General features: G+C 39.8%; 2 protein-coding genes across 7 annotated transcripts; one reads left to right on the top strand and one right to left on the bottom strand.

Annotated features, from left to right (window-relative positions):
* Positions 1–87: 87 nt before the first annotated feature.
* arl8a (ADP-ribosylation factor-like 8A) lies at positions 88–7,774 on the bottom strand. 2 transcript variants are annotated; one of them, XM_066672233.1, is made up of 8 exons: positions 7,418–7,774; positions 4,759–4,839; positions 4,331–4,404; positions 4,032–4,125; positions 3,543–3,610; positions 3,393–3,463; positions 3,118–3,207; positions 88–2,854 (listed from the first exon to the last, which is right to left on the bottom strand). In XM_066672233.1, exons 1-7 carry the CDS (start codon positions 7,538–7,540, stop codon positions 3,158–3,160), a joined length of 561 nt encoding a protein of 186 aa, XP_066528330.1. In that variant the 5' UTR covers positions 7,541–7,774; the 3' UTR covers positions 88–2,854; positions 3,118–3,157. The 2 variants fall into 2 exon arrangements, with proteins under 2 accessions (XP_066528330.1, XP_066528329.1); XM_066672232.1 differs by having other exon boundaries at positions 88–3,207.
* A 790-nt stretch (positions 7,775–8,564) lies between these two features.
* c5h6orf89 (chromosome 5 C6orf89 homolog) lies at positions 8,565–15,025 on the top strand. 5 transcript variants are annotated; one of them, XM_066673222.1, is made up of 10 exons: positions 8,565–8,582; positions 9,468–9,641; positions 9,853–9,962; positions 10,326–10,595; positions 10,673–10,835; positions 10,932–11,074; positions 11,572–11,723; positions 11,962–12,097; positions 12,318–12,441; positions 12,577–15,025. In XM_066673222.1, the coding sequence occupies exons 4-10, from the start codon at positions 10,407–10,409 to the stop codon at positions 12,657–12,659; spliced, it is 990 nt and encodes a 329-aa protein (XP_066529319.1). In that variant the 5' UTR covers positions 8,565–8,582; positions 9,468–9,641; positions 9,853–9,962; positions 10,326–10,406; the 3' UTR covers positions 12,660–15,025. The 5 variants fall into 5 exon arrangements, with proteins under 5 accessions (XP_066529319.1, XP_066529318.1, XP_066529320.1 ...); XM_066673221.1 differs by lacking the exon at positions 8,565–8,582 and adding an exon at positions 8,853–8,955; XM_066673223.1 differs by lacking the exon at positions 8,565–8,582 and adding an exon at positions 8,933–8,955 and having other exon boundaries at positions 9,473–9,641.
* Positions 15,026–15,075: the final 50 nt, after the last annotated feature.

Genomic DNA, 15,075 nt, shown 5'->3' with positions numbered 1-15,075 from the left:
CATTTACAGAGTGTATTTTAGGGGTGGATGTTTGCTTATTATTTAGTGATCTGATAAACAAAACCAGCTCATGGCAGGATGTCAGGAAGTATTCATTTATTCATCACTTTAAAATTATCTCAAGATAACAAGAGCAACATATACAGTGAGCACTGGAAGGACGTGAGCAGGAAAAAAAAAAAAAATAATAATAAAAAAAAATTACGTCCCCTGATTCTTCTCCAATAATCCACCTCCTCATCATCATCATTATTATCATGATAAGACACAAACAGCTGGTACTACGGCGTTTTCAGAAACATAGAAATAATGTTAAACAAGTATGATACAGAAACAGTGTCCAGTTTTCAGTGGTCAGGAACAGTGTGTGTGTGTGTGTGTGTGTGTGTCTGTGTTTTAATCTCATAAACACCACATACAGAACATTTTACACACTGTTTAATTATTTACCAAAATATAAACAAGCAAAAATTATGGTCTTTTGAGAAAAAAATGAAAAACAAAAATTCAATCAAATTAAAAACATACATCATTATTAACATTTTTAATAAACACTGCCACATCAAATACACACCCACCCCCCACCAAATACTGAGCATAAACAGAGCTGCAGGTGATCAGTAATGTACTCACACTGTAAGGTGATCCCACCTCTTAGTTTTAATGTCTGACGAGCATGCATATGTCATCAGCCTGTGGCTTTTATTTTGAAATAAAGTGCTTTTACACAGCGCCAGTGAGTATCAGAGCACTGAAATCATACTGACACGAGCCGTACTCATGTCCAACCGAACCAGGGCTCAGAGCACTCACACTGCTCAAACCAACTGGACTCTGGGGGCCAAACATGTCCGGGCATGGTACGAATCGTCCAGTGTAAGTATACCTTTAATAATGGATTACTTGCCAATATAATAATCTACAACCTTCACATGACCTTCCTGACAGATTGTAGTACACTATAGGAAGTGTAGGGGGCAACAAAATTGCTACTACTAAATATAAAGTATTTAATATAATATAATAAAATATCAACATGGCCCACACATGCATTCTGACTAACTGTATTACACTTCAGTAAGTGTTGGGGGCATTGTTCCATTTGTTTATTTAAAGACAGTAGTTAATTAATCTAGCAATAATATGGAAATATTTATAACCATTACACACAACTACTTTTACTATTTCTGAAAATGTATTAATAAATCAATAAATAACATGTTTTGCCTGATCAAAATAAAGATATGCTACAACTACAGGACAACATCACTCACACGCACACACACTGTATAATTCCATTAAGAGGGTTTGTTTGTTTATTTTTAAGGCCTATTCACATGGAATTCAACTATAATAACCAGAATTATTAACAGAATTATTAAAAAACTTAAGGATTTTCTAAACAAGTTTAGATATGTAAAAACTGGAAGAAAAAACAGTAAAAATAAACAATATATGTTTTCATTTTATTTTTACTTAGTGTAAATAGGCCTCTTATTTTGAAATATAAAAAAGAAAGTTTTATGTTTGTAAATATTTCACTTGTCTCAGAATTCTGTATGTTGTAACAGTTCTGGTTTGTGTTGTTATTTACAACAAATTGCTGAAAATGTTTTTTTTTTAAAAATAAGAGAAAAGTCATGCGTCTGAAAAAGAGGCAGCTGTATTTTCCAGAAGTTCCCACTGTTCTCGTGTCACGGAGAATAATGCAACATACATCGGTAACTTAAACACGAGCTTTCTGAAAATTTCCAAACATCAGGAAACATAACTCAGAACAGTAAACACAGGCCAAGTCCCAAACCGCACCATTTGCTATGGGGCACTATACAAGGGTTCCGCTCTGTGGTATGTATTTCATGCACTGCAACTATCCCACAGTGCACTGCAATGGGTAGTGTACATATGTCATATCCTAGTGGACACTAAATACCCACTATACACAATGCTGTTTGTTTTGAGGACTCTTGCACATCATTTACATATTGTTTGTGTAAAGAAAGGTTGCAGAGTGGGAACAGAATCCCTGAGCTTTTTACTGTCTCATGGTATTGAACCAATCATTACCAAACATTACCAGTCCTTCACTAACACTGGTCCAGAGTCTGCCTGTAGGGGGCAGTGCACAGGGCACAAATTCAGACAAAGCGCCAGAGTTTATGCTCAGAATCATCACTGAAGGAATGTTTTCACATTAAAAGTCATTCAATTAATTTAAAGCAACAATCAGTCATTTCCTTTTTCATATCATGAAAAAGACACTACACTGACACCTAGTGGCTGGTATAGTAGGGCATATAGGGGAACCCCTGTATGGAGCATAAAACAGTTCATTCTGGAATGACGGATCAGATTGACTCGTCATCTGATGAGAGCTGCATTTCATAGAAAACAAACGTAAATATAATAATCATCGATAACTTTCATAATCACTGCTTGCTACCCTTCTGTAGTAAAAACGACTGACTGCACTTTTAACTGATCTGTTCGCATTGCATTTAAAAAATAATAATAATAAATTACATGCTTTTTTGTGTAAAAAGCCACATCATGAAAAGAGCTCAGGAAGAATAAACAATAAACATAATTGTTAAAGTATAAATAAAAGAAGAGTAACACTATTTTCTGACTGTTTCTGCTTCCTCTGTGTTTCTCCACCCACTGCTGTGAGGGAATGAGGTAAAACCAGGACCGGAGTTTAGGTCCCACTTACAACATGGAAAGAAAAGAGGAATTAATTCTACTCATCGGATCCTGGTGGTTATTGATCACGATCAATAAATCAATACAGGAATCCAGCTCTAACCTGAAGCGGAAAAGCTGAATACTTCCAAATCTTTCTGAATGAAACATACTACAGGATGGAGAAAGGTAAACAAAACTAGTTAGTTTTTTGATAAGTGTCTATCAAATCTGTCCAGTTCAGATTAGGTTTTATAAAAAATGTGTACATATTAAAAAAAAAAAAAGTTTAACAGTGCAAATCATATTTTATCACTATAATTTACAAGAACAAATCCTGGCTTTGGGGCAGGGCTTAGGGGGTTGAGGGGCAGGGCTAAGAAGGTGGGGGGAGGGGTGGGCGACTGAGAATAAAACCAAGGGGGAATGGCATACTGATGTCATGGGTGTTTTCCTCCAGTCAGACACTCTTTTCTCAGCTCCTCCTTGTTCTGGAATGCTGGATCAGCCACTGTAGTGTGATATCTAGAACCACAAAACGAAACAGACTTGTTTAAGAACATGCACCCCAAAAGAACTGATCCTGAACTCAGATGAGTTCTTTAGGGTTCTGTGGAGGAAGGTAAGGTACTAAAGAAATCTTAAAAAACCCAGAGAGTCACTAACACCCAGAACATTGTCTCTAAGAGAAGAGAAAAGAGGAACCTCACCGATGTTGTCCTTCTCTTTACAGGAGATGGAGTAGCAGCAGATCTCTCGGTCCTGAATGGCCGACAGATTCCTAAGGGGGAAGAGCCTGTTTAATTAAAGCTTGTTAAGAAACACTGGTAAATGAAGAGATTTAACAAAGGTGAACTCACATTCTTTCGATCAGCTCCTTCTCGTCAAGCGCTCCCATTAGGTCCCTCTTATTCCCCAAAACCAACACCTGAACAAACACACTCCATCAGTGCAGTTACAACACACACACACTCACTCACTCACAGAATGATCATCAAACATAGTACCTCATAGTACATCTATCACCTCATTCTCCATTTCCACTTTCAAACACCCTTAATAACCCTCAACCTCGATCCTTCTCAATCTCAAATCAACACCAATCCCCCCTCAACCTCAAATCAACCTCGATCCCTCTCAACCTCAAATCAACCTTGATCCTTCTCAACCTCAAATCAACCACAGACTTTCTCAACCTCAAATCAACGTCATTCCCTCAGAACCTCACTTTAACCTCAATCCTTCTCAACCTCAACCAGAACAGACCCAATCATCTCAGTTTAAATCACTGTGTATGTATGTGTGTATTTGTGTGTGTGTTTGTGAGCATATCTGTGTGTTAGACTCACAGGAATGCCTTGTAGCTGTGGTTTATCTAACAAATTGTGCAGTTCATTCTTAGAGGCTTCAATCTTCTCTGGATCTGCAGCATCAACCATATACCTGAGAGAAAGAAAGACAGAGGGGGAGGGGGGAGAGGAAGGAAGAGAGAGAGAGAGAGAGAGAGAGAGAGAGAGAGAGAGAGAGAGAGAGAGAGAGAAAGAAATGGGGGCTAAAACACATGTAAAATTAGTCTTTAGAGGTAAATAACAGATTAAAGTGAGGTGCCATGACAAACACAGAGAAATATAAATCAGGAGACACTCACACTATCGCACTGACCCCTCGACAGTATCTCTCCCACATACTGCGGAACCTCGGCTGACCTCCGATATCCCAGAGCTACACACACACACACACACACACATTAATAACCTGTGCTATAAACAAATGAAGAAGCAGAGTGCTGCAGACATCAGTGAGAACGTCAGTACAAGTTTGAGGATTATATGAAACTTCTTTCTGACCATCAGCTGGTCAGTACTGTCCACTTTTCTTCACACCTGAACCTCACCTAGTGGCCTGGATGTTTTAAACAGCGCTACTCTTGTGTGGGATGACACACTGGAGCGACTGAAAGGTTTGATTGTTCACTTTATGAAAACATCTTTAAAAAATCTAAAGACTATTTGGAGTATTTTGGTTCTATAAAAACACACACACGCACAGAAAGGGCAGACACACAAAAACTCTGACCTTGATGGTGACATTTCCTTTAGTGATCTTCCGCATGTTAAAGCCCACCGTTGGGATCATATCCTCACTGAATTGACCAGACTAGAGAGAGAGACAGACAGACAGAGAAACAGAGAGAGAGAGAGAGAGAGAGAGAGAGAGAGTAAAATAAATGTCAGACACTTGAAACAGTATATATTAAAGGCTGTGTTTTACCCTCTGGGTAAATAAACCACGGTGTCACACAACACAGAGTGACAGCATAAATAAAAAAGAAATAATATTGAAGGGGGGTGGCAGGGTGGTGCAGCAGGTAGTGTCGCAGTCACACAGCTCCAGGGACCTGGAGGTTGTGGGTTCGAGTCCTGCTCCAGGTGACTGTGAGGAGTTTGGTGTGTTCTCCCCGTGTCTGCATGGGTTTCCTCCCACAGTCCAAAAACACATGTTGGTAGGTTGATTGGCAACTCAAAAGTGACCGTGCGTGTGTGTGTGTGTGTAGGACTGGTGCCCCCTCCAGGGTGTATTCCTGCCTTGCGCCCAATGATTCCAGGTAGGCTCTGGACCCACCGTGACCCTGAATTGTATAAGTGGTTACAGATAATGAATGGATGGATGATATTGAAGGGGGGATACAAATAGACGAATGAGTTCAAGCGGTTTGTTATGACAGGTTCCGGTGTGCCCTTGTGGCCATAGCTTGAAAATTTACAGTTAGAGCAGGTTGAAAATTTGGCCAATGTTTTCCTATGGGAAAAATTCCCATTTTGGAAGCTTGTATTTCGAAGTCGGATCGCTTCAGAAAGCACAAGCAACGTAATTGTCAATGATCCTGTGAAGTTTCGTGTCTGTAACTTAAAACCCCTAGGAGGAGTAGCATTGCAAAAAACGTGAAGAGAATAATAATAATAAGATTACGAAGAACGGTAATTTGGCTTTGACAAACCAAATTAATAACAAACTAAAACAGAAAACACCCTCAGGTGGCATTTGATGACTGTATTGATAATCATGGCTCTGTTGTACTTATTATTCTGTATTCTATGTTTGAATTATTTTAGTTTTATATGTCAGTTTAAGTTAGTAAACTAGTTTAACATTTGTTAGCAGTCTCTGTGAGTGCACAAAGTTATGACACAGGCACAGAGACAAACTCCTTTTATGTCTGTCATACTTTATTGATTTAACTCTAATGATCACAGTCTCTGGTTTATAAATAATGGAATGTATTAAAGCACTGATTGCAGCCTGTGCCCCTGGTTCTGGACACTGAGGGGGTTACAGACCAGGCTCTGGAAAGGCTAAAAACCATGGCTCACACCAGCCAAACATCTGAGGAAACACACGAGGAACAGTAAAGCTCATTACTGTGAAAGAAGGCCAATACTTTTTGGACACCATGGCAAGGTAAGAATTTGACATGTGACTGAGGATGGATTATTAGATCTGGGACCAAACAGTCACAGCCTGGGGGTGATTAACTACAGGACAATACCCATGTATTAACCAGCACACACACCGAACCATGGCCCCCGTATATAAAGGGTGATTGGGCTGTCCATCTTTATCCAACACAGACAGCACATCTTGGCCCCACTAAACCCCACCAGAGCCCCTGGTCCACCCACATGTCCTGCACTAAGATGGGCTGCTGGGGGCAGATTACCGTAAGCCCTCACCACTGGGTTATTACACAGAGGAGTGAATAAAAACAGCCTGTGGCTCATATAGATTATTGATCTCGGTTGAATACAACACTGTCCCACAGCGTCATTTCAGTCCTTCAGGTGTGAATTATGGATGAAAAATGAGATCACAGGATTCAGATAATTCTCATGAGATTAAGCAGAGTCTATAAACATGAAAAACCATGTGCTTCTATTTTTAAATATGTACAGATTAATAACAAAATATAACAATACCATGGCTTAAAATAATATATCTACAGAAATAAATCCCCAGTGAATAGCATCTGTACCAGGGTATGCTTTTAAATTTGAGGCAATTTTGTGAGGGCATAACACCTGCACATTTGCATATATCCATCCCCTACAGCAGTTAGCTCCGCCTCTTCACACTTAAGTTAGGAATTTATTTTGCATTTGTTTGTAATCACGACAAATCAAAGCAGAACTCATTTGCATATATCAGTGTGAAACAGACGGATGTCCTGTTTAACTGCAAGAAGAATAAAGCACCTTTGGATACACATATGACACTAACGTCACTAATTAATGTGTTGACTAAAAAATGGAGGACATTGACTCTAAGAGTGTCCAGATAAACTTGCCTTGTTTAAGCTTTAAAAAAAAAGACCAGGTCTAGACTTAAATACACACTCTTTGTTTTAAAGCACGTATTCTTTGTCATTCTTCGTTGTTGTGAAGAACGGTGCTTGCCTACTGTTTTGTTTTATTTTTGTTCCACCTTAAATGGTGCCGGATCTCCATTCCAGCGCTTGATGATTTAAGGTGGAACGGACAATTCCAAAAACAAAGTGTGGAATCATTTCTGAGGCATCGTTAGTCGAGGCAAAAATATAGAAATGCTCTATTTAAGGTTCAGTAACAGTGAAATCTTTGTCGGAACACTAAAACTGTGTGCAGACAGCGAGGTAAAGACGGCGGACACAGCAGAGGCCTGTCAACGTCCAGCAAAGCACAAATAAAAACGGGACATTTACCGCGATCACGTTCACAAACGTCGTTTTGCCGGAATATTGCAACCCCACAAGAGTGAGCTCCATCTCCTCCTTCCAGAATAGGGCTTTAAACCAGTCCAGTAGTTTATTGAATAACGCGATCATAGTGACTGGAGCAGAATCAAAACAGCTCTTTACTGATGGACAGGACGAGGATGGAGGACTTGCTCTGTTTTTCTCCAGCACGCTCCTCTTGTTTCTCCCTTTTGTCTTTCTCTCCTCTTTCGGTCCGATGCTCTCTGAGTTGTGGATTATCCTCTTGCCTTCTTTCTCACCTCTATCTGGGGTTAATTTCTCCTGTCTCTCTCTCCTCTCTCGCTCCTGTCTGGGTGCGGCTTCAGCGCTGCGCCCTCTACTGCACTCAACACATTAAAGGGGAACTCCACCGACTTTCAACATCCCTCTGAATCCACAGCTCGTGAAGTAAACAATAGTCGAGTAGATTGTCTTTGTTGTGAAATGCACGATTCAGGAGAAAAGTAAGAATTCCACAGTAGAGGTGATAAGAGCCATGTGTAACGGTGTCAAATAATGCAGTATATTATCGCTCTATAGACCAGGGGTAATTAATTAAAATTCATTAAGGTCCAGTTAGACAAAATTTCCCTAAGTCAAGGTCAGGAACATAGTATATAACTTGCATTATGATCAGTGCCATATTCTGTACATCAGAATTGCCTTATTAATTTAGCATTACTTTTATGTAGTTAAAAATTGAATGCTAAATCAATTTATATTTCAATAAATTTCAGCAACATTTATTAATAATTATAAATAACAAATACTCTAAATAAAATGTCCTTTTCGCATTTCAATTAAAATTTACAAATAAAACAATGATTTGGCCCCTAATGACTTTTGTAGTTGAAGCTGGCTTGACTGCTTTTTCCATAACCAGCAATATGATTGGCTCTTTTTGCTGAAGAGCGTGACTTTACGGGTAAACATCAAGCTGATTGGCTCTTTATGCTGAAGGATGGGACTTTATCCGTAAACAAGAATCCGTGTTCCGTGCATGAGAATTTCAACCGGTAATCGTTGCCTTCTCTTTAAAGTTTCTGGTTTTACCTGACACAGTACCGTCGTCCTGAAAGTGTCCCAAAAGAGGTTTTATTACGTCCCTTGGGCTATTTTTTACTGACGCCAGGTCAGTGTGTGTCACAGCGCTCATCATAATGCACTGAATTTTTCACCGAAACAAGCCTTGTAATGTGTAAAGAATAAATATATGTGTTGTTCAGTGTTGGTTTGACATCATTAGGTCCAATAACGTGAGAGATTAATAGATTTATTTAGATATTTTATTTAGATATTATAAAATTAATGACTGATTTTTTTCACCAAAATAAGCCTTGTAATGTGTGGAGAATAAATATCTGTATGTTTGTAAGTTGATGTGTCATCATACGCTAGCTACGTTTATTCTAGTAATTGTGCGACGGTCCCTAATGCTGGAGCTGGGAGCAGGGGCAAAAACAATGATAATCGACTGCGTTTCTGGCTTAATCTCAACAAGTACAGTTGAGTAAATAAAGGTTATGGATGTAATTGGTTTCTTTTGCTACATTAGGAATCTGCAACTGTACCGGTGAATGCACGTTTGGTAACTGGCAAAAAAAGCGGAATTTCGAATCTCAAACGTATGTCAGATATGAAACCAACTTTACCGCAGTGACAAACTCCACAATTACACTGTGTGTCTGCCCCATTACGTGCAGCGAATTATTCCGAGATTATTCTCGATTAATCTGACTTCATTCTCGGAATCTTACTATTATTTTTAAATTAAAAATGAACGGTTTAGAGTTTACTTTTAAAAGTAAAATGCAGACTGGAGTAAAACTAACGGTTTAGAACTCCCCAGTGTTTTGACTGGAACGATTGTGAGCTGCTGATCTCCAAATCATCTTACAAATAATTTTCAAAATTAAGAACATTTGTGTATTTTTAATTGATTTAAATTGAATACTCACATATATGTAATCTGTATTTATATTTTTTGTGGGGGTTTTTTTGTTTTGTTTTGTGACAGAACAGAAGCCCGCGGCAGTGTCTCTTGATTCAGAGCCGCAGTTTCAGTTCCGGGCGTCGGTGTGGAATCTGCGGCCCTGGTTCAAGCTAGCTGGAGGAGTTAGTGGAAGAGAAGCTGAGGAAACGGAACAGAAACCCCCTCAAACACACAGATCCCATCCCCAACCCCCGAACGGTGAGTGATTTACTGCGAAAGCGTGTGCGAGCTGCAGGAGAAACCCGCGCATGGAGCCTCTCAGTAACCAGAACTCGGCTCGGTTTTCTACGTTCCAACCGCGGGAGCTAATGCTAAAGCTAACGCAGTGGGTTGACGCAGCCAGACCCAGTCTGTTTACATTAAATATATAATGTAAAAAATAAATGTAAATCTCTCATTTCTGTTCCAGAAGCTGCAGATCATGAAGACCACAGCGTTTCCCCGAGATCTGGGCTAGAGAACCACCACTATTACACTTTTTGCCCCCTGTTCTTCAGGCTCAGGACCCCCACAGAGCAGGTATGATTTGAGTGGTGGGTCATTCTCAGCGCCACAGTGACATTGGAGACAGAACCTAATCTGTCACTGCAGTTTGTGTTCGTTGTCTCCTAGTCCATCATCAGTGGACACAATGTGCTGCCCGCAGGACACTGCTCAAAGGAAGCTGTTGACTGAATGTTTTTAAATGCTGGACTGTTTTCAGTCCAGCAGTGACACTGAAGGGTTTCAAAACTTCAGCAGCACTGCTGTGTCTGATCCATATTTACTGGCTCAAAACACAGTAACACACCAATAACACGTCAGTGTCACTGCAGCGCAGAGAATGATCCATCACCCAAATCGTACCTGTTCTGACTAACCATGAATGTGTGTATTTTTCAGTGTGTTTCAGTTGCAGTGTGATGAGGAACAGGTGAGGAGGTGGAGCTACGGTGTTTACCTGAGCTCAGGTATCAGAGCATCATGGGCTCCACCCTCAGCGAGCCGTGTATTTATGACAAACTCTCAGAGAGCATTGATATATTGCGCCAGTCGGGCTACCGCTATGGCATGTCAGAGCGTGAGATCGAGAAGTTCATCAAACAGGTTTTAGAGACCAATGAGCCACGGAGGGACCCCCCACAGTTCCCTCTTCTCCGGGCCACTGTCAAGGTATGAGTGCGGATGCCCCGGGGCAGTTCTACTGGAGTCAGGAGATATGGACACTGAGTGGTGTGTGTATTCTGCAGGTTGTTGTTGCTGTCGGTGTGTTGCTGATAGCGGTGTTAGCCTTCATGTATCCTCAGAGTCTTCCCCAAGCTGGATCCTTTAGCACCGGGCAGAACTGGACCTCGCCTCTTAGCCACATCCGGCTCTTATCTCTGCCCATTGCCAAGAAATACAACCTCCACAGTAAGATACATACTGCTTTAAAGAAAATACACATGCAGTGATTTCATCAAAAATAATAATAATTCTCTATGTGTGTGTGTGTGTGTCTGTGTGCAGGTTTCCACACCTGGTGGGGTGTAGGTGGCGTGAAACACACTCTGTTGAACTGTTCTGCTTGTGCTGGAGTGTCTGCCGTTCTGGAACTAAACACTCTTCACACTGAGTCTCTACACACACACACACAACCTGTACTACTGAAGGTGAGAATACACATACACACAAACACACACATATAATGCACATTTCCACTTTATGATACTGATTCTACTTGATTCTATTGTCTGGTTTGTTCCCCTCCACCTCCAAAATGTTTCTGGTGTCGTTTCAAAAACCCATCTCTATTAGAAACAGCCGGCAATGGAAACCATAACAACTGCCGTGGTAACATTTGGCGTGTTGTTGTTGTTTGGTTGGTTGGTCATTAATCCCAACAAATCAGTAGAATTTGTTCCTTCCTTGTTCTCGCTGGATTCTTTTGTCTACCACTGGTTCAAGGAGCATGTGAACCTCTTTGAAAGACCATGGCTAACTTTACGAGCTGCTGTTGTGAGTCAGATAAAACCAAATGTGATTTTACAGTTAGAGAGTTTGTGCTGGACGTCTGCATTGTGTGGCATAGAGTGACCACTAGATGAGTAGAAACAGCTGTAAAAAGGGTCTGTGTAAATATTCTCATTCTTTCTCTCTCTCTCTCTAGGCTGGTGAGTCTCTGCAGTTGGGTCGGGAGCATTTGGAGAAGTTGTACTCCGCTATGTCAGAATCTGTACTGGTTCTGTTGGAGGAGGAGGAACAGGTTGTTTCTCTGGAGGCGAGGTTTCCTCAGAGTCCGGCTAACTTCAGCCTTCTCTGGTACTGTACTTTACTGATGTCTAGTCATTCACGTCTGATATTTATTAGATGTGTCTCTGAGATGTTCAAAAATGTTAATTTATTGTACTCATTATATAAAGCATTCTGTATGTATATAGTTTCCTGTGTAGTTAGCTTGTATAACCCAAGCTTGCATTCTGCCCTAAATCCTGCATCATGAAAACTTTTAAAGCTCTGTGTGTGAGGCTGAAATGGGCTGCTGGTGTTTGTCCTGCAGGAGGTTTGACACAGGTTCGAGGGAGGAGATGTTGCAGCATCTATTTCCCAGTGTGGAGCACTGTCCCCTGCTGGAGAGAGCAGCAACTACATTGCGGCGCTGCAGAGTCTCTCACAGCTTGGGCTCTCAGAGCAGGGTCAGTACAATTACACTCATTTTATTACCATCACACACCGAAATTCATTCGACACACACTCCAACTTCACGTACCACGATGGAAACACAGTTCATAACAAAGTTAGAGTTGATTAATGTTTACAGACCTGTATGCTACATTTAAGTTTTACATTTACAGTATTTAGTAGGATAAGTGCAAATACAAAGCATACTAATGTGTGTGTGTGTGTGTATGTCAGGGAGAGCGTGTGTCAGGTTGGTTGTTGGTTGGTGATGGTTCCCCCACTGTTCGAGTTCTGCCGCTCCATCGCTGCCAAACACACTGCAGCTCCTTCAACCTGTGGCTCAGTCCAGGAGATCTGGGTAAACACACACACACACACAGTGGAATAATAGAAATGCAGCAGATGTATTGGGATATTTTTTTATTACATATTTTAAAAATTAAACTGTGTTTAGTAATGATCATAATATTACTAATCTGTGTGTGATTGACAGTTTACGCAGATCCACGGTTCTGGCAGCTGGAACTCTTCCCTGGACAAGGAGAGAACATTATGTGTGATGGATCAGCTCTCTGACAGAGACAGAGGGAGAGGGATATTCACTGCATGGACCTGAGATGCTCAAGTTAATTTTTCTGTTTTCTTTTTAAAAATCACATTAAATGACCAAGAGCATCTTCTAAGAGATATTTTAATAAAGACTGGTGCCAATGAACCAGGTAATATACCATGCGCTATAAATCCAGCCAGATGTAACTAATTAGCCATTGCTTTAAAGGTGCAATCAGTCACTTTTTTCACCAACATTATTTGCAGATATTGATGTGTGTGTGTGAGTGGAACTCATATCAGTTTAAAAATCAAACTGCTATTGTTCCTTAACGATCCAGTTTATGTTCCAGAGGGCATCTCCTCATGGGAGCAGCTATGTTTAATTTAAAATTTAGTACTGTGATACAGCCAACGCACTAGGCGTCAGTAAAAGAGTTAGTACATAAAAGAAGAATCAGTGGAGGAAACAACCCCCCCCCCCCCAACATGCTAAAATGCTAATAATGATAGTGTCCATTGGCTTGCCAGTGAACAGGTAAGAGCGCAAGAAGCAAGTTTGTAACCTTACTACTTTAACTTAATGTAGCTAACGTAATGGAAGCTAAAAAAGAACAGCATGATGCTAACTACTTGCTGTAGTATGCTCTGCTAGACTTCAGTGTTGCCAGCTTAGTGACTTTGTCCAAATTGCAAATGAATTGCGCTTGCCCCAAGCCACCGATGATCCCACCCTTACTTTCAGAGCAGAATGTAAATATAAATGTATCTTCAGTGTGACCCTATATCACTGCATTTGAATCTCAAAGTATCAGTCAGATTACCAACTCTTTTTGAGAGCCAGCACAATAGGTGTACATTACTTTTGAAACTGGACCAAATTTAAAAAAACTTAAACAAAAAACCTAAGTAACTCTGCAAGGGTCTCTTTTAATGTCACTTTACCGGTCCCATGCCGGGATAAAGGCGGAGGGTTGGTCGTAGAGCTAGCATTTACACCCCACATAACACTTTTGATTAAATTTGACATTCTAACATTTATCAATAGAGGATAAAACTGATTTATGTAATGTTGGTCAAAACAAAGCATTAAAGTCATGAAGTTATTTTGAGAAGTGATGGCCTATTTCAATGACCAAAAACAAATCCAAAAACAAACCAAGAATCAACAGAAGAAAGTTAATTTATAGTTCTAAACATTGATAAGGTGTTTTGCTACTCCCACAACATTATTCCTCTCTTCTAGAGTGTGAATTACAAATGGACAGTCATGCAAATTATGTGATGATGCCATTTAATGTTTACTAGCAAATTTTAGACAGCCAATATCTAATTTCCATACTGAGGAGTTGACAACACTGACAGACTTGATTAGGACTGAGTGAAATGCTAATGACCACGACCTATCTATTATAGCTTCATAACTAAAGGAAAATTAAGCCTAAATAAAGAACCAAACATGTTTTTGCAGAGCTACATTTGTGCTGAGTATGTTTAGATTTCAGCTGAACCATAGTTTTAAATGTTTTCCACAATTTCTTAGTAAATTCTTACACATGTGCCAGCGCTAAGCTTGTGAAAGCTAGCCACCACTGCCACTGTTCTTTTTATATTTGCCTGCATGATTTACTTTCTGTTGCCCCTTGCATAAATGACTGGTAATTAAGCACTTTAACAATCTGTTAGCATTGAGCGACGGTGTGCCAACAAACTTTCTTCTGGTTTCTGTGTCTAAACTTACATGAGCTTTCTACTCTTTGATGCATCAGTATTATCTGTGCTTAGTGTTACTTCACGGAGATAAGTAATAATTAACATGATGATAAGTCTTTGTGAAATTTTGTCTCTCTGGATAAAAATATAATGATAATACATCAATGATAAAATATAAATGACATGCTAGCTAGTAGCTATCCAATCTCTAGTAGCCACTAGTTTGCCTGATATTTTTCCCTAATAGCAGACTGCGATGTGTATCATAAGTATAATTATAAAAGTCAGCACTATCAAAGAAACACAAATTTAGCCACAATTAAGCATGACGTAAACAAAGCCATGCTAAGTACAGTTACTATGTAATAGTTTTTACATCTGGCAAATTTTAATTATCTATTATCATACTAATTAGTAACTAGATTTCATTCACTGTTAGTGTAGCTTTAAACTGCTTTAAAATATCATTGTGCTTTCGAGTTTATCCTCTGATTTTTGTTCAGATGTTTTGTGGCTCATTAATGTTTCGAGCTGATACTGATACGTGATCATGAGCAGATGTTCATAATTATGGATAAATAAAATTAAAACTGATTCTGGCATCACTGCTGGGTTTCTTATGTAAACAAATGCTGCTGTTTATAAAGTTTTTCCTCCTGAAAAATTCTGTGTTTATTGTTTGAGAATGTTTATATATATATATATATAAACAATGTGTGTGTGCGCGCTA

The sequence above is a fragment of the Hoplias malabaricus genome, chromosome 5 (assembly GCF_029633855.1).
Source record: "Hoplias malabaricus isolate fHopMal1 chromosome 5, fHopMal1.hap1, whole genome shotgun sequence".
NCBI lineage: Eukaryota > Metazoa > Chordata > Actinopteri > Characiformes > Erythrinidae > Hoplias > Hoplias malabaricus.
Note: the sequence above shows the minus strand (reverse complement) of the source record. Positions and strands in the feature narration are given on the sequence as shown.

Bases quoted from the DNA above. Each gene is read 5' to 3' on its own strand.
- arl8a (XM_066672232.1), bottom strand. From the start codon at position 7,540: ATGATCGCGTTATTCAATAAACTACTGGACTGGTTTAAAGCCCTATTC. The intron at 4,840-7,417 runs GTAAATGTCCCG...CTCTCTCTCTAG, and splicing joins CGTTTGTGAACGTGATCGCG to TCTGGTCAATTCAGTGAGGA. The intron at 4,405-4,758 runs GTCAGAGTTTTT...GTGTGTGTGTAG, and splicing joins AAGGAAATGTCACCATCAAG to CTCTGGGATATCGGAGGTCA.
- c5h6orf89 (XM_066673222.1), top strand. From the start codon at position 10,407: ATGGGCTCCACCCTCAGCGAGCCGTGTATTTATGACAAACTCTCAGAG. The intron at 11,075-11,571 runs GTGAGAATACAC...CTCTCTCTCTAG, and splicing joins CACAACCTGTACTACTGAAG to GCTGGTGAGTCTCTGCAGTT. The intron at 12,442-12,576 runs GTAAACACACAC...TGTGATTGACAG, and splicing joins GCTCAGTCCAGGAGATCTGG to TTTACGCAGATCCACGGTTC.